Source organism: Phoca vitulina, unplaced genomic scaffold (assembly GCF_004348235.1).
Source record: "Phoca vitulina isolate PV1807 unplaced genomic scaffold, GSC_HSeal_1.0 scaffold20, whole genome shotgun sequence".
In the NCBI taxonomy this organism is placed as follows: Eukaryota; Metazoa; Chordata; class Mammalia; order Carnivora; family Phocidae; genus Phoca; species Phoca vitulina.
In genome coordinates, this window is record NW_022589723.1 from 3,438,902 (window position 1) to 3,466,817 (window position 27,916).

General features: G+C 39.3%; 2 protein-coding genes across 6 annotated transcripts in view; one reads left to right on the forward strand and one right to left on the reverse strand.

The window, feature by feature from the left end:
• The window catches only part of FMN1 (formin 1), a 418,828-nt gene that overhangs the window by 195,951 nt on the left and 194,961 nt on the right, over positions 1-27,916 (forward strand). The gene's annotated exons all lie outside the window — the stretch shown is intronic.
• LOC116640352 (ubiquitin carboxyl-terminal hydrolase isozyme L3-like) lies at positions 16,527-17,797 on the reverse strand. The gene is given in 2 exon segments (XM_032417342.1): positions 16,527-17,671; positions 17,673-17,797. Coding segments are annotated over 2 exon segments (681 nt in total). The 5' UTR covers positions 17,765-17,797; the 3' UTR covers positions 16,527-17,082.

Sequence of the window (27,916 nt, forward strand, 5' to 3'; positions counted from 1 at the left end):
TTATTCCTTATCTCTGTGTTAAGGGTCTCACAAACATCTTCCACTCTTAAGTCCAGTGAGAATCTTTATGATCATTACTTTAAATACTCCATTAGGCATATTACTTATATTTGTTTTGCTTAGATCTCTGGCCCTGGCCTTGTCCTGTTCTTTCATTTAGGATAAATTTCTCTGTCCTCTCATTTAGTCTAAGTCAGTGTGCCTGTTTCTGTGTTTTAGGAAAGTCAGCTATGTCTCCTGTTCTTGAGGTTAATGGCCTTATGAAGAAGAGGTCCTATAGTGCCCTGCCATGTAGTGTCCCCTGTTCCCCAGGGCCTGGCACTTCTGGGAGTGTCTTCAATGTGTGCTCTGCTGTTGTGTCCTGGCCACTTTATCCTTCAGGCCAGTCATATGCAGAGGCTCTCTTTGCCTGTCGTGGGCACTGTTTGGTCCCTGACCTGAATGTGGCATATTTTATCTAGGTGTGCTCTGGTCTGTTTGTGAAATGAGACCTGTCGCCACTGCCACCAGAATCAAGGCTCTGTAAAACTCCCACATTGGGAGACACTGTAAAAGCAGGGATTGGGCCTGTCTTCTGGGGGAGGGGACTCCTCTTGCTGGGACTGAGGCAAGCATGACTGGAAGGGGCAGTTTCACCAGAGTGCAGGGCATGGGCCTTGGTGTGAGCAAGTTAGGTAGCAAGTGTTGGGGCTGCACTGGTTCCCAGAGGTGGCCCTGTGCTTATGCTAAGGGATGGGGGAGGGAAATAACATCTGCCATTTCCTTTGCTCCTTGAGGTGTCTCTCTGTGAATGCTGCCTGTCTGGGACATGCTCCAAGATGAGCAACTAACCTCCCCACTGTGCCCAGGCACTCTTCAGATCACTCTTTGCATGCTGTAAGTTAGTAGGTTATTTGCCTGCCTTTTCTCCAAGAGCAGCCCCAATGCCTCTGGTTCTCCGAGAAGCATGCTGACCTTTAAAATTCCAGTCTTTAAGTCCCCCTGGTTGCAAGAACTCATGAAATTTGCGCCCTTTCCCTTTCCAAGCCTGTTGCTATGGGGAATTGTCTTCTCCATGTGTGCTCTCCTGTGTGCTAGTCTATCTCTTGCTCTTCTCCATGACTGCTGCTCCCTCCCCACTGCAGTGACCATGGTCTTTTTCTCTCTCAAGCCACATCTCTGCACTTCATACTTTCTTTGATGTGTCCTTTTTTCTACCTTTAGTTGGGGAGTTTGTTCTGCCAGTCTTCAGGTTGATTTCCTGGGTAGTTAGGATGATTTGATAGTTATCTATTTGCATTCCTGGGAGGAAGGGAGCCTAGGGTCTTCCTGCTTTGCTGCCATCTTCCCTTCCTCCTAAAATCTGGACTCCTTTACTTGTTTATGTTGATTGCCTGGTGTGGAGACATCAGTTGATGACCCTGGTGTGGAGCATAGAAGAGCTGAGTAAGAATGTCCTCATCCTCTTTCTCCATGGTCTCTTGAATACCAAGCAAAAGTCCCTTGAGCTCTTAGATCTTGGTGGACTTTTATATTTCTTTTCCTTTTATTTTTCCTTCCTTCCTCATCCCCTTTCTTCCTGCATCCTGTCTTTTCCTAAAAGGGCTGCTGATGGAATAGAGAGGGCAGCAGTGTTGGAAGGTACATGAAAAATAAGCTCTTAGTGCAAAATATTGGGTATGGTCTAGGACATTTTAGGAAGGGATGGGAAGAAATTTTGTTTGATTGTAGAGTTTGAATGCTGAGTACGCTTTGCTTTCTGACTTGATTGGAGATGGTTACCATCAGTTATTGAATACGAAGTACTAACTCTATGCCAGGTACTGTGCTCAGTGATTCATTTCTAATCAATTGAGACTCAGGAGAAGTAAGGTCCTGTCCTGAGTTTTCACAGCTGGTTACTGTGATGGCAAGATTTACTGACTAGGTGTGTCTGATTTCCAAATCGGCTCCTCTCCACAGTCAACTTGTCAACTGGCTCAGTGATTCATATACATAATTTCTAATCAATTGAGACTCAGGAGAAGCAAGGTCCTGTCCTGAGTTTTCACAGCTGGTTACTGTGATGGCAAGATTTACTGACTAGGTGTGTCTGATTTCCAAATTGGCTCCTCTCCACAGTCAACTTGTCAACTGATTTGATTCATTTTCTCTAGTATAATGGTTTTTTTAATTTTCATTTTCCTTCCCCTCATCCTGTGGCAGAGACTTCTGCAGATCACCCCTTATTCTTATCCTATACAAGCTCTTCATATGGTTCAAAAAAAAAAAAAAACAATGGGGACATTTTTATGGTGTTGGGGAAGAGTCCTCTTATCTCACTGGTTTCAGAAGTCCCAAACTGTTCTGCTGTTCTTCCCACCAAAGTACAGAAGGAAGGAGCAGGTAGAAAATTGTCCTCTTCAACTTCATTGCTCACAGCTGGTTCTGAGCCCAGTTTGAAGAGGAAACTCTGATATTTCTCACCATATTCTTGATAATTGTCTATATTCATCATAGAGATTTGAAACTTGAGTCTCAAATCAATTTGTCAAGACCACCAAGTCAGAAAATATGGGGGCAAAACTTCTAGGCATTCTGCCAGCTAGTTACTTCATTGATTTCTGCAGGGTTTCCTTAGCTATTCTCAAACCTTATCTTCCCCAGCAGAGCTTCTGAAACCCAGCATTACTGATCCCTTAAGCACATGGAACGATGTGGCTATTCTCTATGTTGTCACCTATTTGTAGGATGTGCCCATGTGTGATACATGGTACCTGTTGCCTCTTCTAATAAGTCCAGCCTCATGTGGGCTTTGGAATCCATAATGTGAATTTATTGCATGTTTGTGTGTGTGCACATATATGCATGTGTATATTCTGACCTTTTCACTCCAAGTTATTCTAGCTTGCTCTGTGTCCTAGTAAAGGAAGAACAATAATAATAATAGCTAGTGTTTATTGAGCATTTACTATGTGCCAGTCTTTATATATGAGAATTAGTTGTGTTACTACACCAATTCTATGAGGTGGCACACTCCTAACCTCCACCTGAACTACCTCTGAAAATTCTTACACCTCGAAAGTCCTTGCCAGAGAGTATTCATGAAAGGACCTTGTTTCTGGTCTGACCCTTACCTTTGATCTATCCTTGGGTAGAATATCAGTCCTTAAGAGTGGTGGGCCTTAGGAGCAGAACCTGCTGAAAAAGAATCTGTATGGTGAAGTCAGCTAACCATTTGTTGGATGATATGCAACTTAATTCCAGGCAAGAGAGCTGGATAAAAATCCAGATGTGGAATCTTCCTTGAGTTCTAATCTTAGCTTCACTATATACTACATGTGTTGTCTTGAACAAATTACTTAAGCCCTTATGAGCTTCAGTTTCTCATTAGAAAGAAGTTGTGATGATATTGTAACTTGGTTAATGTATATGCTGAGTGCAAGTACTGTGGTAATTAGGTATGGGATTGCAAGTACAATGGCATGCAGTAGATGGCCAATAGATGGTAATTACTGTATCTCTCCTGATGACCAGCATGCTTAGTTTAAGTCAGTGGCTCTTGAAGTTTAGTTTTTGGTGGTAAAGCTCTTATAATATAAACCCTGTACCTATATAAAATAAAAACATTCTGAAATTAATGTTAAACCTAATGTTCCAAAAAGCATTGCTTTTAATATTTTTGTCATAAAAGTATGATGCTCTCATTTCCATGACCTCCCCTTAATGGAAGTATTGATGCTGCTGTGCTTTTGTGAAAGAAATATTTGAATATGTAAAATCACCCCACGAGTGACAGCATAGATTTGAGGGGGGAAGACCTAAGTAAGATGTTGCATTTCAAAATTGTTTTTGCTTTAAAGATAAGCATTTGCTAAAATAGAATTTCATATATGTAATTCTGCCTTTTTTTTTGAGCTACCGTATTTCTGCTTTTTATAATCAAATACCAATTGAGTACCTGTCAAACATAAGAGATGCACTAGAGATAAAACATCATTTAATAATTATAACAATAGCAGCTAACATTTACTATATTACTGTATTGTATATGCCAGACACTCTACTTAGCGCATCCTTTGGATTATTTTATTTAACCCTCACATAAATTCTTTACTCAGAGGATTTACTATCTAGTTAGAAAAATAGAATATATGCCATAAAGGTCAAATAACAACAGACAGCTTAAAATAAGTACTAGTGTTTACCTAGAGACTAATGAAGGGAAAGACTATATGAGTGTTAGCATCTGCTTTTTTTTTTTAATATTATCTACTTTTAATGGAATTTGAGAATTTTAGATCTTACATGTCAACTAAGAGAATTTTCAAGTCTCAGATTTTCTGATTGCCATAAATGAGTGGCAGTTGTTTTTCCTGTCTCTAAAAGCTGCTGTGTTTCTGTAATACACTTCTGCATACTTTGTTCTAGTATTTTATATGGTATGACCCCCTCTTTGTTGCAAATACATATAATACACATAAAGAAAGGTATATCACATAGATATATGGGTTTGTGACAGATAACTTGGGTGTTTTACAATTATTTTAGAATCCATTCCCTAATCTTACCACTGGAGGTCAGCTTGACCCTTTTTTCTCTTAATAAGCTTCAAGTAGATTTTCTTTGTATTGAAGCAGATTTCCAGTTCAGAACTTTGCTTTAAATACATGAGGAATCAAACCACTCTTAGTTTCATTCCCAGAACACGCACAAATATATGCATACAGTCATATATCTGCACTCAGAGGCATAAGGCTCAGTGTACTTACAGAAGTAATACGTGATGTATTTATGGCTATCTATAGGCATGTACATTCTATCTGAGAAAAGAAAAAGAGCCACCAGAAAGCAGTGCCTTATGAAATTGGTCATCTCTGTTTCATCAGATGGAATCATTAAGGGGAAATTAGACTTCTCTCTATCATTCACTTAGTATTAAGAGCCTACTGGGCGTCAGGTGCTGTGCTGGATGCTGGATGGAATAGAATAGACATGGTTCCTACTCTCTGGGAGCTTGTAGTCCAGTCAGAGAGACAGATATTGATAAAAATAATCCCTCAGGAAGTATAATATTGCTGTGGAGAGAAATATAGTATAGGATGCTATGAGAGGATACAGTTTAGATTTGAGGTCAGGGAAGGATTCTTTTAGCAAGTGCCATTTAAGCAGAGGCCTGAAGGGTGAAGAGGAGCTTGGCTGGTTTGAAGGACTCTGGGGAGGGCCAGTGTGACTGGATAGAGGAGAAAGGTTGGGGATGAAGATCTGGAGTAGTGGTTTTCAAGTGTTTTAAACTGTATCTTGGAATAAGCAATGCATTTTCCATCGAAACCCAGATTATGTGTTTTTGCATGTGTGAGAAATAAGAGTTCTCTTAAACAGAACTGATTTAATGTGAATGTATTCTGATATATTTAACTCTCATATTTAAAAAAAAAATGCTGGTGGTAAAGCATAAATTGATTTCTATCCCATTGCTGGATCATGGACCAGGGTTTGAAAAGCACTGCCACGGAGGAGGGCAAGAGAGGCCATAATCGGGAAGGGCCTTGTTCATCCTTAAGGTTTTGCGATTTCATCCTCAGAACAGTGAGAATCTACTGGTTCGGAGCAGAGAAGTGTGAAACATGAAAAGATTTGCCTTTTCAAGAGACGCCCTCCCCCCTAGGCTGTTGTAGAGGGTAGATGTAGGGAAGCCAGAGTGGAAGTGGGGAGGACAACTGGCAAGTGTTGCCGGCCTACAGGTAGGAGGTGATACTGGCTTGGCCTAAGTTAGGGGTGGGAGAGAGAATTCGCTCTCTCCGACAGGAAGCGCGGACCTTCTCCAGCGCTGATGGTTGCTTCTGCTAAAGCTGGAGTTACTGAAACCACCATTGTTGCTTCCCTGTACATGTTTGCACAGCTTGATTCTCCCTTGGGTACCTAGACCACTACTGGAACATTGTAAGTACACAATCAATATTTTTTAAATTAGTAAATCATAGGGAGGCAGAGGGTGCTGACAATAATGGTATGTTTTCAAGCATGAAATGAGAGCGCTCTTTCTTGGTATCTGCATAACCCTCCCCTCATCATGACTGAATATATGCACAACACCAAGACAATTACTCTTCTCTACAAATAAGTGACAGTTTCTTGTATTCCGGAAGCTGTTGTGGGTATCTGTTTAATACAGTTCTGTTTATTAATAATAATATTAAACATATGGCATGAGTCATATCTCCTGCAAAGAAACAATGCATGTAATTTAAAGTATTAATTGATAAAACAGAATAATTTTTTTTCAAATTTGGATGAGGTTTATAAGTTGAACCATAGGAAATTGTTGATATTTGGCCTATTTTGACATAAAATGGCAAATTCATTTATGCTTAATCTAATATATTCACACAAGCAAGGAGGTGAATGTGTGTTGGAATTCTATTCCTCTGGCTGGACCATCCTCTGAAATGTTCACTGGAGCCTCAGGCAGGGATTGAGAAACTCAGCTGAGGGGTACCTGTGTGGCTCAGTCGTTAAGCGTCTGCCTTAGGCTCAGGTCGTGGTCCCAGGATCCTGGGATCGAGCCCCGCATGGGGCTTCCTGCTTGGCAGGAAACCTGCTTCTCCCTCTCCCGCTCCCCCTGCTTGTGTTCCCTCTCTCACTGTCTCTCTGTCAAATAAATAAATAAAATCTTTTAAAAAAATAATAAAAATTTTAAAAATGTAAAAAAAAAAGGAAACTCAGCTGAAAATGTCATGAGGCACTGCCCATTGGATAGCGACACATGTATTCTATGGTCACTGTTTTCAAAGTGGAATTACTGAGACCTGTTGTGACCCTTATGCCCTATGTCACATACAGAATTGTCCTGGTGAACAATTTCCCAGCCTTCAGGCGAGCCATGAAAAATTACTGAAAACTGTTTATCCAACTTAAATTAGTATTCCCTGGTCTAGTGAACAGGCTAAGTATATCATTGATCTTTCTCAGTGAGCTCAAACTGATGTTTTACTCCATAAAAAATGAATAGTTGTGACCCACTATTGATCATTTGGTCTGTGTAAGACAAGTCTCTGTAGAAGTATTTGTGCTTTTCTTCCCTCATAGACCTTTTACAGTAAAACTTTCATTTCTGGAATTGGAAGTTATAGGAATATTGTGGTACAGATACATAGGAAAAGGATTAGAAGATTGGGAAAGGAAGTGAATTAAACATCTAAGTTATATTTATGGTGTATTTTTTGTTAAATGTCTTATTGAATATTTCCTTTACTTCTCCCACAGATAGCAGGTTTTTTGTTTTTGTTTTTGTTTTAGGTAAATGAAGTTTGAAAACTAAGATAGGGTCTGCCACTCATTAATAAATAACCTGGGGGGTCTTTTGATCTTTTAAAAAATTAATTTTCAATTAGTCTTGCTAGAGATTTATGAACACTAAATCTGATATTTTTCCTACTTCAGACTTGTAGTAAGTTCTCAGCCACATCATCTTAAAACTCTTTTAAGTAGTGAAAATCTGTATTTTCATCCAGAAAAGGGGTTTTCTTTTTGATATTTTACTTTCAGCACATAAAATAACAGTGATTCGTCTCATGTTGATGAATGTAATACAGTATCATTATTTTTCTCTGGGATTCCAGCATTCTAGAGTAGTGGCTCAGTCTTGAAGCTTGATTGCCAAAAACAAATGGAAACTCCTTTCCTCTGGCTATAAAATAATGGTGGATGGGCCCAAAAATGAGGAGGGGAGAAAACAAGATTGCATTACAAATCTGGCAACATCAGCCACACTAGTAAAATCAAATCCAATGTTGTTTTATGACTCTGAATTTATGTGAGTGCCCAGGATCAAAGGGCTCCAATCCCACTGGACTACAGGGTCCAAGGTTCATGGCAAAAACTCATCAAAAAGAACATTTTAGTCATTTAAGCTTTTCATTTTAATCAGCCTCAGTAATAAAAGAGCCTTTAGGTGTCCAAAAACATTTTGCAAGATCAAGAGGTTGTTCTCTCGCTCGTAGAAGCAGCTTTCTTATTGGATCCATATAATGCCTCTGGCCTTAGAGTGTCAAAGGGCCACCACCTCCATTTTGTTTGCCCTTGTGGGATGGTTTCTTTTGAGTCTTCTGTGTATTATGTGATAGTAAATTATGGTGTCTGACGGAAGGACCATAAAATTTTCACACAATCTATCAAGCTATTTCAGCCATTTAGAGTTTGGTCTCTGACAGCAAGCCAGGTACTTTGTAATGTTTAGACAGAAACGGAGTCTACCGCCGGCATCTTGACACATATCTGGAGACGGCTCTGCATAGGAGAAAGAACATGAGCCTTGACAGCCAGAAGATCCAGTCTTGAGTCCTAGCAGATGCCTCCTATGATTGTGGTTTGGGACAGTCCATAAAATGGGGATCCCCCCGTCACCACAGGGCTGTTCAGATTACATAGGCTAATGTTTGTGAAGTTGCTATGCAGCGAGAAGAATGGATATGCACTAGGCATAGATTATGCACAGAACCAGCCTGAGTAGTCCTGCAGTTCCAACAGGAGACCTGAGTAGGTATAGGGAAGAGCCAGCCAGCGAGGAGCAAATTAAAAAAATGTTCCTGGAGACACAGAAAAGGGTGAAAGCAGAAACCCAGGAGGTTGAATTAGCTTTGGGGAAAAGGGGAGGTGCATTTCTTTTAAGATAAGAAGAAAATAAAAAAGAATGAGTGCCTTTGTCTCTAGACTATTAACACCTTTATTTCTTTGCTTTAACTTTGGTCCCCATACCTACGAAAAGAAACTAAAGCACCCAATATTTTGCCACCTGATCTCTTTGATGTCCTCTTCTAACACCTCTTCTGCACCTTTCCCTGTTCCTTGTTCTCTTTTTGGCTGTTGCCTTCCCCCATTTCTCATAATAATTTCAGCTATCCTTTACTTCAAAATCCTTTCTCTTGATGGTACTGCTTCTTTGAGCTTCCATCCCACTTTTCACTGGCAAAGTTCTCAAACATTAGTCACATGTAGCCAATCCTCCTACCACTTGCCTTTTGTTACCTCTGTACAGAAACAGCTAAGACTGCAGAGGAAGCAGTTATCCCGTGCTGTTGGTCCCCTCTTGGTCTTCATTGGCTTGGATTCTAGATGGAGTGTCAGTGTTGAAATCCTTCTCAGATCTCCTCCCTTGACGTCTAGGACACTGAATTCTCTTTTGAGTGTGCTTCTCTGTCTTCTCTGCTTCCCCCTCATCCCTGCCTCCACAGCACCCCCCAGATGGGACCCTGTGAAAGGTAGCCTTTAGTTTCCTGACTTTCCATGTGTTGTCTCTTGAAGATTTCATTGATTGCTATCTCTATGTAAAGGCTTTTCAGAGCTATTTGTTTGGATTCAAATGTTTCCCTGAGTTCCAGCTCCAGGAAAAGTTCTCATTTTTGCTGGAAAAATCCAACCCGGGAACTGTTTCCAGCATCTCAAAATTTAAAATTTCTGAAGCCAGAGCATCAAAAATTCTTATAATCCCAAGGTTGAAAAGACCTGTCTACCTGTCTCCTTCTGACTTTCCCCCCACCCAATATAAACATAACACACAACAGTCTTTTTTTGGGACTGCCCTATATATTTAAGGTTCCACTGTTCTCCTAAGAGTGAAAGTCCAGGGTAAAAATCTCAGCCATCTTTGGCAACCTCACCCTTAGCTTCTGTATCTTGTGGATTGCCAAGTTATGATCATTTTAGCTGCATGGTCCCTCACATACACTTGTTCCTTAACACTCTGCTGCTGTCATTCTAATTTAGACCCTTAGGTCTTGCCTATATTCAAGCCATGTTATAAATTACTTAGAGATTGTTGTTTCTCTCTCTTACCCACCTTTAGTGGCTCACTATTGCTTATCCAGTTAAGTTCAAAGTCTTAGTGTGGTATTTAAGACCTTCTAAAATCAGATTCAAACTTCTAACTAGTCTTTTCTTCCATTATTTTCCTATGCTTTCCCATCACTCTGCCTTCTTCTTTTACTTGGCTTATTCTGCCACTCCAACTTTGTCAATCCTTTGTGGCCCACCAAGGGATCCTCATCATATATGAAACCATCTCTTGATGTCCCAAGGCTTCCTGCTCTGACACTTGGCTCTCTACCTGACTCCAGCACTTAGCAAGGCTTTTTATCATATTACAGTCTTGAAAGCAGAGTTATTGTCCCTCTCCTTCACTCCCAGTGCCGAACATAAGATGGACGTGAACCTTCAATAAATAGCAAACAGATGAAACTTCTATCATGGTAATACATGCATTAGTGCATAAATTAACCACTGATTGGTTTTCCCTTTTTCTTCCTTTGTAATGGAAACTAGATTTTAACCAAAGTGATTTTACAGGCAGTAGTTTTCACATTTAGAGACATGGGAGAATTATAATAGGAAAACTATGTTCTTGGAAGTTTTTTTGACAGCGAGAATACTCTTTGTTTCTCATTGTATTCGATGGACATTTATCAGATATTGCATGTTAAGACAACTTACGGTGAGTGAGCGATCAGTTGTATTAGTTGAGGCGAAATCACCTTGGACTCATATGAATGTGTGATAATCTGTAAACCCTTTCATTTTATAGATGAGGAACTACATACTGAAAGAGCTGATTTTTAAAATCGAGTTTAATGGTTCTCACCTTTTCTTCCTCAGTGCGCCTAAAGGAGGCACCATGCTCCCAGCAGGACAGGGCTCCTTACAACCAGTGAAGTCCACCACCCATGGAGATTCACTTTCTGGTTGCCACTCCTTAGGAGTTAAAGGGCCCAAGCCCATGCAGGCTGCTGATAGAAGTACCTTGACTAGAAGTGAGGTCTTCTCCCAGGCCAATGCTCTATCACATAAGCCATGTGGAGATCCCTCTGCCAAAGGTGGAGAAAGTGCTAACCACGATTTAAGTGGTGGGCAGGAAAACCATCATGCAGCACATGCATGGTGGCTGGTACCGAGCACATGCAGAGGTTTAACATGTTTAAAACCAAAATCTTTGAACACACCAACAAAATTCAACATGATTCTTTTAGGAATGTGCAAAGCAATGGGAGGAAAATAAGGCCCCCTCTTCCAAGTATCTCGTTCAATTTGAACATTTTTGCCTGCCTATCACCTTTTCAAGGTCATAAGGTTGTCTAATATTTTTCTGTTCCTTTCCTCTCTCTTGTCTCTGCAAGATTTCAAATTGCATCCAGGATTTATAAATAGAACTTGAGAGATTCATTTTTTTCAGATGAGATTTTCCTAGACTTGAGAGATAAGGATCAATGTCCAAATTGACTCTGTTGTGACCTAGACTCAAATATTGGACTCCTACATCATCACTCACTTCTTGCTCATTAGCAATCTAATTACCTTTAAAAAAAAAAAAATGGAGGGACAGAGGCTGCCAGCTATCAGGAGTATCTCTTGGAGTGATTTTACATTTTTTTCCTCCAACCTGCAACCAAATACCACCCATAACAAAAGATTATTTTTAAATACAATTATTGAGAAGCTGTGAATGCTGCTGGAGGATTTTGCATAGCAAACCCCTTAAAAATTGGCTTTGAAAACCAATTATATCCAGAAACAGAAAGACAAATGTTTCCTTCTTTGTATGCTCCATCTTTTAGTACTGGACTGTTGGGTGCTTTCCTCACAGATACATCATATTTGGGTTTAATTCTGCACTTTTATTCTTACCTGTGTTATGCTTATATGAAAATATGAAAAGCACATGAAAGAAAAATAAAAGAAAGTGATCGAGAAGGAAACAGGCATTTGCTTTTATATTTGACAACTATAGTTGAGATTGCAGGATTTTTTAAAAATTTTATTTAATTATGTTATGTTAATCACCATACATTACATCATTAGTTTTTGATGTAGTGTTCCATGATTCGTTGTTTGCGTATAACACCCAGTGCTTCATTCGATTGCAGGATGTTTTAACATAGTAAATTTGGACCAAGAAAAATGATCTTCATGTCCCATCTTTATAAAAATCAAAATTCCTTTCTTTCAAACACCTCCATGATTCTAATCTGTTTCATATGTGTATTAACACTGTATTCAAGGACATGCAGTCAGAAAGCTTTCTACTGCTCTGATGTGTGGGTGAGGGAAAAGTGATGGTCCAACACTGAGATTCCTCGTAATCTAAATATTTATGTGTAAGTAGTTTGTAGTTATTGAGAATGGATGACTGCTGTGGGCACTGGAGCCAGTTAATTTCTTTCATGAAGGGTGCATGGCGCAAAGCTGGCAGGCTGAAGCTCTTGAGGCTGGCAGATACAATCCATGGGGCAGCAGCACGTTGTTGGTATAAAACCCTCCAGCGGGCATGGAGTTTGATAGACATTATATAGCTGGCCCTGTATCGTCATTCACCTGTGTATTTAGTTACTCAGTTTTGAATGACTTGTGAAGAAATTATGTAGGAGTTTTCAGGTAATAGTGCCCCTGTCTTTTCACATTATTAATACGTGCAGCTGTAACATTTAAAATAGAAAAATTGGTGGAGAGAAAATTACAGCCATCTCAACCTCTCTGTCAAAATAAATTTGAAGTGACATTTAAACTTTGCACAGAAGAGTTAAACATTTACTTTGCAAACATTTCATGAGTGATGCTCAATGTTTGATCACTTAGGAAATGAGAATTCTGATTTAAATTCATATCTTGCAATTACTGGAAAGCTGAAAAATGTGATTCTTGTAACAATGATCCTTTCGAAAAGCCCAAATTATGGAGATGAATATCAGTCCAACATAATATAGTTTAATCTAAGGTTGGGGGGTGGGTAGTGCAGGAGGAAAACAAGAATGTGGTTTGTCTATATTCCAGGAGAAAAGAATCAAGTCAAAATGAGATCTGATCTTTTCCAAGTGATTGTGTGCATCATACTTGAGTGTAATTTCACATGCATCCTGATGTTCCAAGTATCATGAAACATCTAGTAATCAGAATAAATGTTCTGCCAAATTCCATTTATTGTCTTAACTCTTAAAGGCAGTGAGCACCCTAGATTTATAAATATATAATTAATATTCCTATTAAAAAATAAACCCACATAGGGGATTTACATTTTTCTTAATCCATGTTTACACAAAGGAGATCGGTTTTTAAATATTACATCAGATCTTTGTGAGCTCAAATTAATCAGGGTGATACTTTGCCAAAACTGTTTCTAAAAATGATGTGTATTGATGCCCTATGGTCAGGGAGCCTTCTTTGTGGAGTTTTAGAATTCCCTGACCATTATTCTAGGCCCCTCTGCTTTCAAGAATAGGTACTACAGATGTACTTTGTCACTTGTTTACTGTCAACCTATATACATCCTCAATTGCAAGGACTCCAAATGAAGCAAGCACAGCTCTAGAAACATTTCTGCCTCTTCTGAGATAGGTCTGTAACTGGAGATGTTTATTAAACTTGATTGCTTATGTACAGAAACTCAGAAAGAGCCTAGCCATCTTGAAGAATAAAGCAGTCACCCACGTTGTCACAGGTGCTATTTCAAGGCTTTTTGTCAATCAAGGCATTTCTATGACTCCTTTTCCAGTCACTTTGTTGTCTGTCCCAGTGAAGGAAGGTTGGAAAATAAATCATAACACTTGAATCCACATGGAATAACTCATATTTGTGACTTCCTCAATGATTTTAAAGTGTAAATATTATGAGGAACTATAAAAATCCATGCCAATAAAAGTGGGTGTATTCAAAATAATGGCATTATTAATGTCTTTGGGATAGAATGTTTATTTTGACTAATTTGGGGTCAGTTTGTCAACTCACATCTAGGTCCTGTGCATATTGTAAAGTTACTCAGTCTGGAGGTCCACTGAATGAGACAAAGTTAACCAGATCTGGATGGAGATGGACCAGTAACTTTGGACTTGGGAATTTCATGAGGCTTGTTGGAAAGAACACAGTCTCACATCGGATATGCACTTATCAGCTAGGACCTACTTAAGGGGCGATAGCAGTAATCTTACAAATCAGAGGGCTTTCATCACATTTGTAACAGGCCCTGCATGGGCACTGCTCAGTAATTCCTTCCTCTTTCTCTTCCCTTTGCTAACTGAATGCAGAAGTTTTATAGGCACAATAGCCTCAGGGACTTCTTGGCTGGGGACATTGGAAAATTCATTTATTCAACAACTATCTGAATGCCTTTACAGACCAGGCGCTCTTCATGCTTCTAGGACTACATCAGTGAACAAAGGAGACAAAACATGAGTCCTCTTAGCTTGTTGTAACAGGTATTTGGAAGATGGAAGGAGGAAGGAAAGGAAGGTGGCAGTAGGCAGAGTAACTGCAAGGTAGGAAGAGGACCAGGGTGTTCTACTCTCAGAGAAAACAAGAGGGGCAGTTCTCAAGTTCAGCTGCAGAGTCCCAAAGGAGAATGAGGAAAAACCCACCAAACTGGGTAACTCAGGAAGCCATTAAACGTGGTTTTCGTGAGCGTTTTCAGTAAAATGGTGGTGATTTAGACTGGATTTTGAGAAATTACACAAAGGGTATGGTAAAAATGCAAAGACAGAAGATAACCGCAAATCTTTTAGAGCAACACTTGTCAATGAACTTAATGGGAGATTTTTTCTTGAGGATGGGGCAGTGTTAAGGCAGGTGTTCTCATTTTTTGTGAGGAGGGGGCAGATGTGAGAAGGACTCGAGCACTTTTTAGGTGGGGGTAAAAAGGCAAGAGAGATACCTGTCAATGAATACGTAAAATACTGCTTGAGAAGAATTTTGACACATAAACATTGTATCTTGTACATAAGCGATATCCTAGCTTTTTGTTGTATGATAAAATTCTAGTGTATTGAATGTGCATTCTCAGGGTATTTGGATCCTACTTAATGCATTTTATTTAGAAAGAAAGGTTGACTTTTATTTAGCCGCATTAAGTTCACCCTTTTCTCTAAGGCCACCATTTAAGCATACATACCAGCTTATATACAGGAGGCATATGGGTTGTGCTAGTAGTTTCCAGCTGACAAGCACTATAAACCCAGCTAGTTACTATTAATTGCATCCAATATTAAATAAACTGCAGTATTTTTCAGTCAGAGTTTTTCTTGATTTCTTCTGAGTACATTATTCTGAGATCTTTCATCTTCCATGAGAAGTATATTAGAAAGCAAGATAGATAATGTCATCCTCGTTTTACAGAATAGAATTTGCAGCCTACAACACTGTTGAAATAATAGGCCTCCTACACCTTGGAGACCCTGTGAGTATAGGAGGAAACTGCTCTAATTGCCATGTGGAATAGACTGTTTTGATAGTTTAGTGTTGGTTTTTTTTTTTTTTTCCCCTAGTAACAGAGACACCACCTATCAATCTATCACAAACCTAAGGCACACTTTTAACCTAATACCTTGATCCTTGCTTTGGAGGCTTGTTAAGAAAAACATTAATAGAGAAAACTCTTCAAGTTGACCTGGGAATAGAAGATGTTAGATCCTTTTTACTTACAGAAGCAGAGAAGTAGGACCTTGTATCCTTGAAAACATTTGGTGATCAACTACAATGAGAACATCAGACTCGTCATAAATAATGTGATAGGAAAGAGACTGAAAGAGGGGAAGTAATGAGACAACACAGTGTTAAAGGCAACGTAACATCCTGCCTAGCACTCTGAGCTCTTAGTAGACGTTGTTCACTCCCTGGCCATGTTGTCACTTAGTGGTGATGTGAGAGTGATGCTGAATGTGGCGGTGCTGTCTTAGCTGGTCACCACTAACCCCATCCCAGATCTGACCTAGACAGAGAAAGTTCCAGAACCTGGGCCACAGGTGTGAAAATGCTATAGCATTGATGAGAAAGCTTAAACTTTTATGTTAGGAAAGCTGGACTTTGTTCTAGGTACTTCTTTAGATGCTTTTGGGACTCATCTTACTCTATGTCTCTTGTAATGTGTTTTCTCAAAAGAGAAAGATTTTGTTGCAAACAAAATCTTGCTTGGAAGTCCAACTGTTAAGTGGCATTTTATTAGTGTGTATTTATTTTACAGTCTTAAATTTATACAAATGTATACATATTACTTATTATAATGTCAATCTGTAACTGCTTTTTTTAATTGAGATTATTTTATGCACAATAAAAATCACCCTTTATAGTGTACAAGTTTTGACAAACCCATGCAGTCATGTAACCATAACCACAATCAAGACATAGTACATTCCATCACCATAAAAAATTCCTCTGTGTCCCTTGGAAGACATCCTCTCTCCTGACCTCAGGCCCCTGGCAACCATTCCTGCTTTTTCTTTCCCTATAGCTTTGACTTGCCCAGAATGTGATATGAATGGAATCATATGGTATAGTGTGTGGCCTTTTAGGTCCAGCTTCTTAACACATTTGAGATTCATCCATATTATTTCTAATTAGATTTTACTTTGTGCATGTACCACCATTTGTTTATCCTTTCCCAGTTGAAGAACATTTGGGTGGCTTCCAATTTTGGCAATGTACTAGGGTCCTCCACAAAAAAAAAATTAAACTAATAGGATTAAACTAAACTCTAGAGAGAGAGAGAGGGATTTATTTTAAGGAATGGCTCATGCAGTTATGGAGCCTGACAAGTCCCAAGATCTCCCAGGTGGGTTGACATGCTGGAGACCCAGGAGAGTGGGTGCCATAGTTCCAGCCTGAAGGCCAAAAATCTTGAGACCTAGGAGGAGCCAGTGTTGATGATTTCATTCCAAGGCAGGAAGAAACTAATGTCTCAGTTCAAAGGAAGTTAGGCAGGAGGAGTTTTTTCTTGGCAGGAGAGTGAACCTTTTTGTTCTATTCAGGTCTTCAACTGATTGGATGGTACCCACCCCCATCAGGGAGAGCAATCTTCTTTACTCAGTCTACTGATTGATTCAAATGTTAATCTCATCTAAATACACCCTCAAAGAACACCCAGTGGCCCAGTCAAGTTGACACACAAAATTAACCCTCATGGGTGATTATTAATAAAACTGCTAAAAATGTATGTGTATGGATTTTCATGTGAACATGTTTTTTTTTTAATTCACATAAAGTTTAATCAGTCAAGTTAATGAGAATATCAAAATTTTTGAGTTAGTGTATGGCAGCAGAAATTTAATTTTTGTTGCAAATAATACAGTATTTGGTGTTTCCATCACTGACCAGCTATGCTGCAGATAGAGCGATGGCGTTGAATCTCAATTCATCAGGGTCACGTTCCATAAACTTCTTGCAAACTTCTATGGCATCCTCTAATAAAGTTTCATCACTAGTTTCCCCATGGTTAATTGGAAACTGTTTCCATCCATCTAATTCATAGAGATGCCCCTCTACATGAACTAATGCAATAAAATGAAGATCTACTTTTTCATCTATACTTGGTGTCTCAGTCTCACCTTCATGGGCACTGGTCTCATGAGTGACTCGAATAGCATCATAGTTCTCTAGGTATCTGGCTCGTTCTTCAGGACTCATTGACACAGACTCCTCAAGGAATTTTTTCAAGGTTGATCCAGATTCAAAGTGCATCTTGTCTTTATTGTTGGCAATAGCATGGATCAGTCCAGTTGTTCCACAGGCATTGCTGATTGTTTGCTTCATGAAATATACTGATGATGTAACATCTTGTCCCTGAGATTTTATTTTTTCCTCCTCTTCTGTTCTGAATACTTCATACTTTTCTGTAATAGGGAAGAGAAGTAACACTGCACACACTGGTCTTGGTACCATGCTAAGGAGTTCAGGATCCATTCCTGAACTGCCAGTTAGGATGTAGACCTAATTGTTTGAGAAACTGGTCAGTGACCTCGGAATTGGCCTCCAGCAGGAGCCAGCGCTGACCCTCCATTGCCGCTCCGCCCCGGCCCCTCTCCAGGTCTGACAGCCGCCGCCGTCACAGCTGCCGCCACTTCTGCCCCCCCATGTGAACATGTTTTAATTCACCTGGGCAAATACTTAGAAGTGGGACTGTTGGGTCACATGGCAAGTGCATATTAACTTTATAAGAAACAGCCAAATTGTTTTCTCAAGTAGCTGTGCCATTTTGCATTCCCATTGGTCACCTAGGAGAGTTCCAGTTGCTCCACATCCTCCTGAGCCCTTGGTATTGTCAGATGGGTCAGTTTTCCTCTCTTCCCCTCCCTTCCTTTCAATAAATATGTAGTGGTATCTCATTGTGGTTTGGTTTAAGGGATGTCAAGTATCTTTTTTATGTGCTTAAATGTTCTCCATATATCTTCTTTCATGAGCACATTTGAATCATTTACCCATTTTGGAAGGAGGAGGTTGTTTTTTAAATTTTTGTTTTAACAGAGTTCTTTTTATGTTCTGGGTACAAGTTCTTTGTCAGATATGTATTTTGTGGATAATTTTCTCCCAATCTGAGGCTTATGTTTTATTTTAACAGTGCCTTGCCAAAATTGAACTTTTGAAAAAATCCAATTTATCAATTTTTGTGATGGCTTGTGCTTTTGATGGCATATTTAAGAACTCATTAAGAGTACACTTGTGTTGGGCGCCTGGGTGGCTCAGTTGGTTAAGCGACTGCCTTCGGCTCAGGTCATGATCCTGGAGTCCCTGGATCGAGTCCCGCATCGGGCTCCCTGCTCGGCAGGGAGTCTGCTTCGTCCTCTGACCCTATCCCCTCTCATGTGTTCTCTCTCTCTCATTCTCTCTCTCTCAAATAAATAAATAAAATCTTTAAAAAAAAAAAAAAAAAAAAGAGTACACTTGTGTTGAGCACTGAGTAATGCATAGAATTGTTGAATCACTATATTGTACACCTGAAATTAACACTGTGTGTTAATTATACTTCAATTTTTTTAAAAAAGAAAAAGAACTCTGCCTACACCAAGGTCATAAAGGTCCTCTCATATGTTTTCATGAAGATGCTTTTTTGATAAAAACAAATTTGAATTTAGGAGTTTTAAATTTAGAGTTTTCAGTAAGCCACAGCATCCAATTACTTTATTTTACTAGAAGAAAATTACAAAAATCACATTTTATAAAATATATGGTTAAAAATGGAGTTAAAAATTTTTTTTCCCTTAAAATCCTAAGGTTGTATTCAGTTTTAAAACAATCCTTAAGATTGAAACATGTATTACAGGAAATTTTTACATCGAATTAATAACAATTAAGAATGGCTGCAATTATTTTTATAATTTTTATTTTTTTTAATTTATTTTTTATTTTTTTATTTTTTGCATCCTGCTTTTTTTTTTTTTTTTGACAGAGACACAGCGAGAGAAGGAACACAAGCAGGGGGAGTAGGAAAGGGAGAAGCAGGCTTCCCGCTGAGCAGAGAGCCCGATGTGGGACTCAATCCCAGAACCCTGGGATCATGACCTGAGCCAAAGGCAGACACTTAACGACTGAGCCACCCAGGCATCCCTTTTTTTAATTTTTTTTATCTTTTAAAGATATTATTTATTTATTTGTCAGAGAGAGAGAGACAGAGAGAGAGCACAAACGGTGGCGGGGGGGAGGCAGAGGGAGAGGGAGAAGCAGACTTCCCCGCTGAGCAAGGAGACTGATGCAGGACTCGATCCCAGGACCCTGGGATCATGACCTGAGCCGAAGGCAGACGCTTAACTGACTGAGCCACCCAGGCGTCCCTGGCTGCAATTATTTTTAATCATACACATTACTCTGTCAAAACGCACCAAGTATAAAATTAAATGCCAAAATCACCTGTTTTTCTCCTCATTCTTTGCTTGTTATCAAACAACAAACTGTTTTGCCAAAGTAGGGGCCTGCACAGAGCAGATGAACCTGAGCCTTGGCTGTGCTTCATTGAATATGGTATCTGTGCTGTAGCAATATACTTACATGTATAAGGGCAAGCCTGAATTTTAAAAAAGAAAGAGACCAGTGTAGAGTTACAACTTTCCTAATCAATGAAATTTGTCTTCAGAACATCCAAATAGATCCCAAAACATGTCAGGGAAAACTTTGTATTCCAGATTGCCAGAAAAACCAAATATAACTTTCTGTATTTCTTAAAGTCCTTGTTGTTTTTAGGTTAAATATCCTTTTAAAATAACATTAAAACTAAGTGTTTGCAGAACTGCTCAGATACTCCATGGATCCCAAGACACCTGGTTTGTAAGTTTTCTGATCTTTTTCTAACCTGTTTATTTTACAGATGAAGACAATAGCCAGAGATAAGAAGGAAATTTGAGGTCGTACAGCAGTCTTATGCTGAACTAAATCCAGGCACTCTGACCACTATTTTAGTGTTTTTTCCATTACCTGACCCAGTCTCTCCAATTATAGTAGAAAATATTTCTCCTTGGGTCCATTACTTAGAGAATAAAGACTATCCTTAATTTTGTGAGCCCTTTTTTGGCATCTCAACGTATATCTTATACAATGAGTGTGCCTTTTGGCTGGGGTGAGCAATTTTTGGAAATTTAAGACATTTCCCTTCCTAGCTTCCTTAGAGGACATGTCCTAGACCAGAGCCCAGATCTTAATGAAAAACATATAAACCCTCTTGTTTGTTTTCCTTGTCGATTAACCTATAATTTTAAAACCATTCAATGGCAGATTTATCAAGTGACTAATCCCTAGGAAGACTCAAAGTGGCGAGGAGAAGGTGGTTGTGGCCTAGGCACACATCATTGGTCATTTATTCAAACACGTTAAGGTAGGAAGCCAAATACCTCCTTGATTACTCATTGGAAATATATTCAGGGAGGTTAGTTATAAGTGTTTGGGCCTGGAGTGGCCTGTTCCTGTGTAGTAGAAGCAACATGAATAACTTGGGATATCTTTGCTGGACAAATCAACCGGTGTGGTCTTGGTTTTCTTCAGTTCTCAAGAAAAATGTTATGTGTCAATAATAATAATGTAAAATCCATATACATATATAGCTCAGCTGTCTTGAAGATTGAAACTGACAAATATCTCTTCTCAGCTAGAATGTCTCAAAGTATGGATTGTTTCTTAATTATTATCATTTCTCTGACACTTTTCACAAGATCTGATGCATTATAGATGCTCATTAAAGCTTATTTGAACATTAGATGGTAGAGAAACTTTGGTATAAGTGAGATAAGACTTGTTTCCAGTCTCTCTGGTTCATATAACACTATGAAGAGTAAATCCATAAGTAGGAATTTGTCACAATCTCTCCCCTGATCATCTTCTTGCTACCAGAGAACTATGACTGGGAAAGAGGTGGAAACTTTTTTCTAATCAGTAATCCCAGAGTTTATGCGTGTCACCTTTACTTTCTGTACCAGACAGAACTCAACAACTAGTCCCTCCTCACATGCTCCCATTTGATAATGCTATTTAAGTGACCCAATACCACTTTTCACTTCAAGAAAAAAATACAAAGTTTGGGAGTATGTGAGGCAAATGTAACTGAGGAATCCACTTGACAGTTTCCAAAATGATACTATGGGACATGTTGGCATTGACCATAGGATGGTGTCCCTTCATAGACAGTGCATGAGTTGAGAAGGAAATATTAAAGTAATTGCTGTAATTACTTAAAGTACCTCAGTTTGTTGCCACATTGGGGACCAGGATTTACCATTTGTTGCTTCTAAGCTCACAGGTACTCTGCAGTGGGTCATACGTACTTTATTGGACTAGCTGTAGCTCCAGTGGTGTTAATAATACAACATGAAATTCCAAGTCCTCTCTCTTAATAGAGGAGTTAGTGTGTTGGCTCATTGCCTAAAAATGTGCAGTCTTGGGTTTGCTCATTAGGTTTAGAATTACTTTTTGCAAAAATGAAGTCTGAAAATCATTTTCATGGATCTCCCAAGGTACATCCATTCTGTGACTTACACTACATTTAGTGATATTAATAACTTAGGAATAAAATGTTACCAGAATCCCCTGTGAGTAATGATTTTTTTTTTCTTTTATTCCACAAAAGCACTCTGGCTACAATTAAGTTTTGTTTTGTTTTGTTTCCCAGGTAGGAATCTCAGTCCAGATTTCAAAACTTCTTCTGTTTTACTTTCCCACTACTTCCTTGGATGATGATCCATGGTTATATATGTTTATTTTTGAAGTATATTCCTGAATCATCATAAAAACTATCAGATGGCAAAAAATAACGCATGACTTTATCTAAACAGCAAACTGAGCCACTGGTGTGTTTTCAGAGCACCTTAATGAGTCTGTTTGACCTTGTGTGTACATTTGCATTAATAATGAGGGTTGGGACTCTATTTTTATGTGGCTTAGACAGTATTGTGCTTTAAATCTTTATCAAGCTTTCATGAGCAGAGCTGTAACCTAGGAAGTTTTGAGAGGAAGAGATATGATGAAGTCTTGGATGTGGAAATTATTAGCATTTTAGAACTAAAGGAAAACTTACTAAGTATTTTAGATCTCTCATTTTAGATATTAATAAAATGAGGATTAGGGGAAGTAAAAAATTCTGGAAGTCCAAGTAGCTCATGACTGAAATAACCAGGAGAGGAATCCAGATCTTCTGACCCTCAGCCAGTGCTTTCCACTTACTAGGAACCAAAAAACTTCAGATCTATTACTTACCCAGTGACTCCAGTTCTTTTCCAGAAGGATGGAGGGCAAATATTTTAAAGAAAGCATCTTTTGTCAGAAAGTATCTCTATCTTTGTGTTGGCATTCTGATTTCAGAGTAGTGAATGGGAAAGATTATTAATAACTGAGGATCCGGGATAAGGTGAAAAAAGCTCTAAAGTGAAAAGCTCTGGATTTGAATCTATCTCATTGGCAATTTACTTACTGTCTCTATGCCCCTCTTCATCGTAAAAACAGTTACAGTACCAGCCTTGTCAGAGGTTGTTGCCATAATTATAAACATTAATGTAATACAAATGCATTGTAAACCATAGATAGTATGTAATGTTGTTAGTCAATAATTATTATGGACCGCTTTCTTACACCAAAATAAAAAATAAATTCAAAATGGGTTAAAGGCCTAAATGTGAGACATGAAACCATAAAAGTTCTTAAAGAAAACATAGTAATCTCTTGGACATCGGCCTTAAAAACACTTTTCTAGATATGACTCCTCAGACAAGGGGAACAAAAGCAAAAATACACCATTGGGACTACACCAAAATAAAAAGCTTCTGCACAGTGAAGGAAAACATCAATAAAAAGAAAAGGCAACCTACTGAATGAGAGAAGATATTTGCAAATGATGTATACAATAAGGGTTAATATAAAAATATATATAAAGAACTTACACCTCAACACCAAAAAAACCCCCAAATAATCTGACTTAAAAATGGGCAGAGAACCCGAATAGACATTTTCCCAGAGAAGACCTACAGCTAGCCAACAGACACATGAAAAGTTGCTCAACGTCAGGGAGATGCAAATCAAAACCACAATGAGCTATCACCTCAGTCAGTCAGAATGACTAGAATCAAAAAGACAAGAAACAACAAGTGTTGGTGAGGATGTGGACAAAAAGGAACCCTTGTGCACAATTGGCAAGGATGTAAATGGGTGCAACCAGTATAGGAAAACAGTATGGGGTTTCCTCAGAAAATTAAAAATAGAAATACCAGAAAAAACAAAACACCTAATGGCAGAGATATGGAAACATCCCAAGTGTCCATCAATAGATGGATAAAGAAGATGTGAGATACACACACACACACACACACACACACACAGAGAGAGAGGAATATTACTCAGCCATAAAAATTAACTAGACCTTGGCATTTGTGACAACATGGATGGACCTAGAGGTCCATGCTAAGGTTATGCTAAGTGAAGTAAGTCAGAGAAAGATAAATACCATATGATTTTATTTATATGTCAAATCTAAAAAACAAAACAAAAACCAAACAGACCCATAAACAGACCCCAGAGAACAAACCTGTGGTTACCAGAGGTCAGGGTTTGGGGCAGGGGATGGGTAAAATGGGTGAAGGGGAGTGGGAGGTACAGGCTTCCAGGGATGGAATAAACCAATCAGAGGGATGAAAGTTATGACATAGGGAATATAGTCAGTGGTACTGTAATAAGCACTGTATGGTGACAGATGGCGGCTACACACTTGTGGTGAACACAGCATAACATACAGTGTTGTTGAATCACTATGTTGTACACCTGAAACTAACATTACATTGTGTGTCAGCTATTCTTCAGTTTTAAACATTATTATGAAATACTATTATTTTAGCTACTATCAGTTCAAAAATGGTAAAGAGGAAAGAGCATGCATTTAATATCAACCCGATTTAAGTTTCTCTGTCACCATTTTCCAGGCATGGGGTCTTATAGAAGTTAACACATCCCCCAGATGTCTGCCTTACAGAGTTGTGAGGATTAAATTAAGGCACCTCGCATGGGGTCTAGCACACTTACTTTACGTTGGTTTCTTTTCTCTCACTATCTTGACTGAACATCAGCATGGCAGATGATCCCTGGAGATAGCACCATTTTTACATGTGTGTAATTTAACTTTGTACTCGACAGCCTTGCATGTGTTGGGTTTTACTCCCAAGTCAACTTAAGTGTTATTTTATCTTTTGATTGCTCTTTACTCCTTTTCCTGCCCAGTTTCTTTATTTATTCCTCCTAGCAAGTTCTAATTACATTGATGTATCAGATGTGCCTCATGTTTCTGAGTGTCCCTGAGATGGCCTCTTAGTTGTAACATGATGTGATTTATTTCTGATAAGAACAAAAAAAAATTATTGATAATAGTTGATTAAAACCAGCTATTGTTAACTGCTGGGAATTTTGTCAAGCCCAGTGCCATTCTTTTTATTAATAGAGACTTCTTTTTATAATAACAAGTGTAAGTTAATTACACAGGGAATTACTGAAGCCTTTGTACAGCCTTCAACAACAAAACAGGAAAGCCAGGATGCCCACATCCAAAGCCATAGAACCCCTGTCTTCTCCCTTAACCTCACTCTGTGAGGCCCCAATTCCATCCCTTTGAGGGACTTGATGCCCTTGGGCCCCCCCTCCCCCTTTATTTCCTTCCATCTGCTCAGACTGCACTTCTCTGAAGTGGTGAAGCTTCATCGTGCTTCTGTGCCGTCCCTGGGAATATTCTAGCTCGCCCCCGCCTCGAATGTAGAATTTGGAAGAGTCCCTGGAAAAGGTTGACTGACTCAAGTTGTACAGCAGATAACCTGAATTTTTACTGGCCGTGGCAGCACCACTGGGAGAGATTGTTCGTAACAACAAAATGCTAACAGATGATTTTTCCACATCGCTTGGCACCATCATGATGTCTTTCATCAGCAGGCACTTTTCCACGTTCTTTTTGACAGACGTGTTTGTGGGGACCAGACAAGCAAAAGTCTCCCTCTGTTGCTTGAGTTTCAGTACAGTGTGTTCCTTCGATGATATCTCCGAGCAGTGGTAATGTGAAGGATATTAAAAAATAATGAGGATTTGGTAAGGGGGAGGAAGGACGAGCCCCTGAGGAGGCTGGGGGAGTTGCCTAGAGCCTAGTCCCTAATCAGATTAAAATCACAAATGTGGTTCGATTCTACTGCGTAGTTTATTATACTTATGCCAACAGCCTTTAAGCTTGTTGTGGAAAGCACACTAATCCACAATATTTTGAATTGTTAAAATTAAATGAATGTCAACTTTTAGAAATACTCACACTTAAAAAAAAAAAAAAACCCAAAAGCCCTAGATGTTTTATTTGAATTTTGTAGGCAATAATAACTATGAAATCTCAGTTTTATGTTGTGCGTGGGACTGTCAAAGAGGAAGTGACCACATGTACCTCTCTTTAAAAATTTTTTTGAAGCTGCAAGTCTAGTTGGGTGGGTAATACAGAGGCACAAGGAAGTCTTGATATTTAAAACTAAGGAAATAATTCAATTCCATAAGCATTTATGGATCACTAACAAGACAAGCAATATGCAATGTTCTGGAAGTTCAGACATGAATAAGGCACAGTCCCCAACTGCCTGGAGCTTTTAGATTTACAAAAAAGATAAGCATAAATGACTATAATGCGATGTGAACCTAGCAAGTTCTTTGGCAACAATGTCAAAGAAAAATTCTTGTTAGGAAGAGTCAAGAAAGGTTTAAGCCAGAGGGTTCAGCTGAACTTGACTGAATTTTCCTTTAGGGCTTTTGCTAGGTGGAAATGGGCAGAAAAGGTGTTGTGAGTAGTGCAAATAGCATGTGTAAAAGCATAAAAATGGGGTTGAACATAAGCTGATTCTGTAGTGGTGCAGCACAGGGAAAGTATAGAGAAGTATCTGGAAAAGTTAGCAGAGGCCAGGTTTTAAGGAGCCATGAGGCATCATGAAAAGAATGTAGACTTATCTGCCCTGTGGAGTAACTATTTTCAATATAGGTAATGAAGGGGTATTTCCCTTATGGGGACATATCAGAATCAGGAAGGGGCTTTTCCAAATAGCACATGTTCCTTTGGCAATTCTGAAATGACCCAAGTGTAAGTCATTGCCAAAAAGAATCCACTGATACCGTGGTTTCATACTGTCTCAGCTGTGCTTGGAGCAGAGTAAAGATTAAGGACAGTGGCTGTTGATTTCAACTCTGGATGCCCTTTGGAATCCCTTGGCGAGCTTTAAGGATATCAGTGCAAGGACACCATCTCAGATCTCTGAGGATGGTGCTGCCCATCGGTATTTTTTTACAGAGCTCTCTAGGTGTTTCTAATGGAGGGCAGGCTGAGAAGCATGACAAGAGACAGATAAAAGTAGTGCCAGTAAGGAAAAGGAAGATTAAAACAAAATGGTTTAATTGGGATTGTTCTCTTAAGGATTGTGAATTTGCATCTTTCTTAGCAGGAGATATAGATCACTAGGCTATTGTAAATGGGAAGAGGATGCACTTAAAAATGAAAGCAGTAGAAGCAATCAAGTTATGAGTCAAGGAAGGTGGATAAAAACATGGATAAACATAGATAAAACTTGAGGAAGGTGTCAAACCTCAGCACCTGTCTCCTTTCAAATGGGATATTGGGATGAATGCAGAAAAACAGATTTTCAGCAGGGAGGGGCAGGGAGGGGGGAAACTCCTAGTACTTCATATGACCTAAAGATCATTTAACTAGGAATAAGTGGAAGGTTTACAACTATTTTGTCTCCCGTGTACACGCATCATGTTCAGTGTGAAAGTAAAGGAGCCTGAAAAGAGAGTCACCAAGGGTTCAAAAGCATTATGTTCCCTTGACCCAGCCTCCTCTGTAGTTTTGGCTGGAAGGAACTGGGCTTGGTATTTCATAAAGATTCCCAGGATCTTAGGCAAACTTTGTCCAGGAAGGAGTATATGATTATCTGACCGAATACTCTGGGTTTGATTCACCAAATCACTAGCAGTCCTTCTAGCTGTGGCTCTAGGTAAAGAGAGGAAGCAGCACATAGTTTCACATATGCAAAGTGGAAGGGGCACTTAACAGAAAGTAGAGAGGAAAACAGGGTTAAAAACCAGCTTTGCCAAAGGTTTGATTATTAGGGTTTCTTATTATAATCCCAGTATATTGGTATGGAGTATATGGAAATTCAGTATTTCTTTCTTATTTGGGAATTCTACATATCCGTGGATACGGATTGTGAGGAAGCCATTCATGGAATCCATGCTTAGTGATCTGTCCCCTTACTTGGGGCGTTTGCAGGAGAGAAGGGGTGTTGAGAGAAGATGGCATTTGCAAAGGCCCAGATGCATGAATGAGCATGGCCCTGGGAGAGGCAAGATGCTATGCAAGAGTGGAATCCGGGCCTATCTGGGGAAAAGGCAGGAGCCAAAAGTGGAGAAAGCTGACAGAAAACAGATCAAAGGAGACTTCAGTGTGTCCATGCTAAAAAGGTTCAGTGTCGGGGCGCCTGGGTGGTTTAGTCGTTAAGCGTCTGCCTTCGGCTCAGGTCATGATCGCAGGGTCCTGGGATCGAGCCCTGCATCGGGCTCCCTGCTCAGTGGGAAGCCTGCTTCTCCCTCTCCCACCCCCCACTTGTGTTCCCTCTCTAGCTGTCTCTCTCTCTCTGTCAAATAAATAAAATCTTTTTTTTTTTTTTTTTTTTAAAGATTTTAT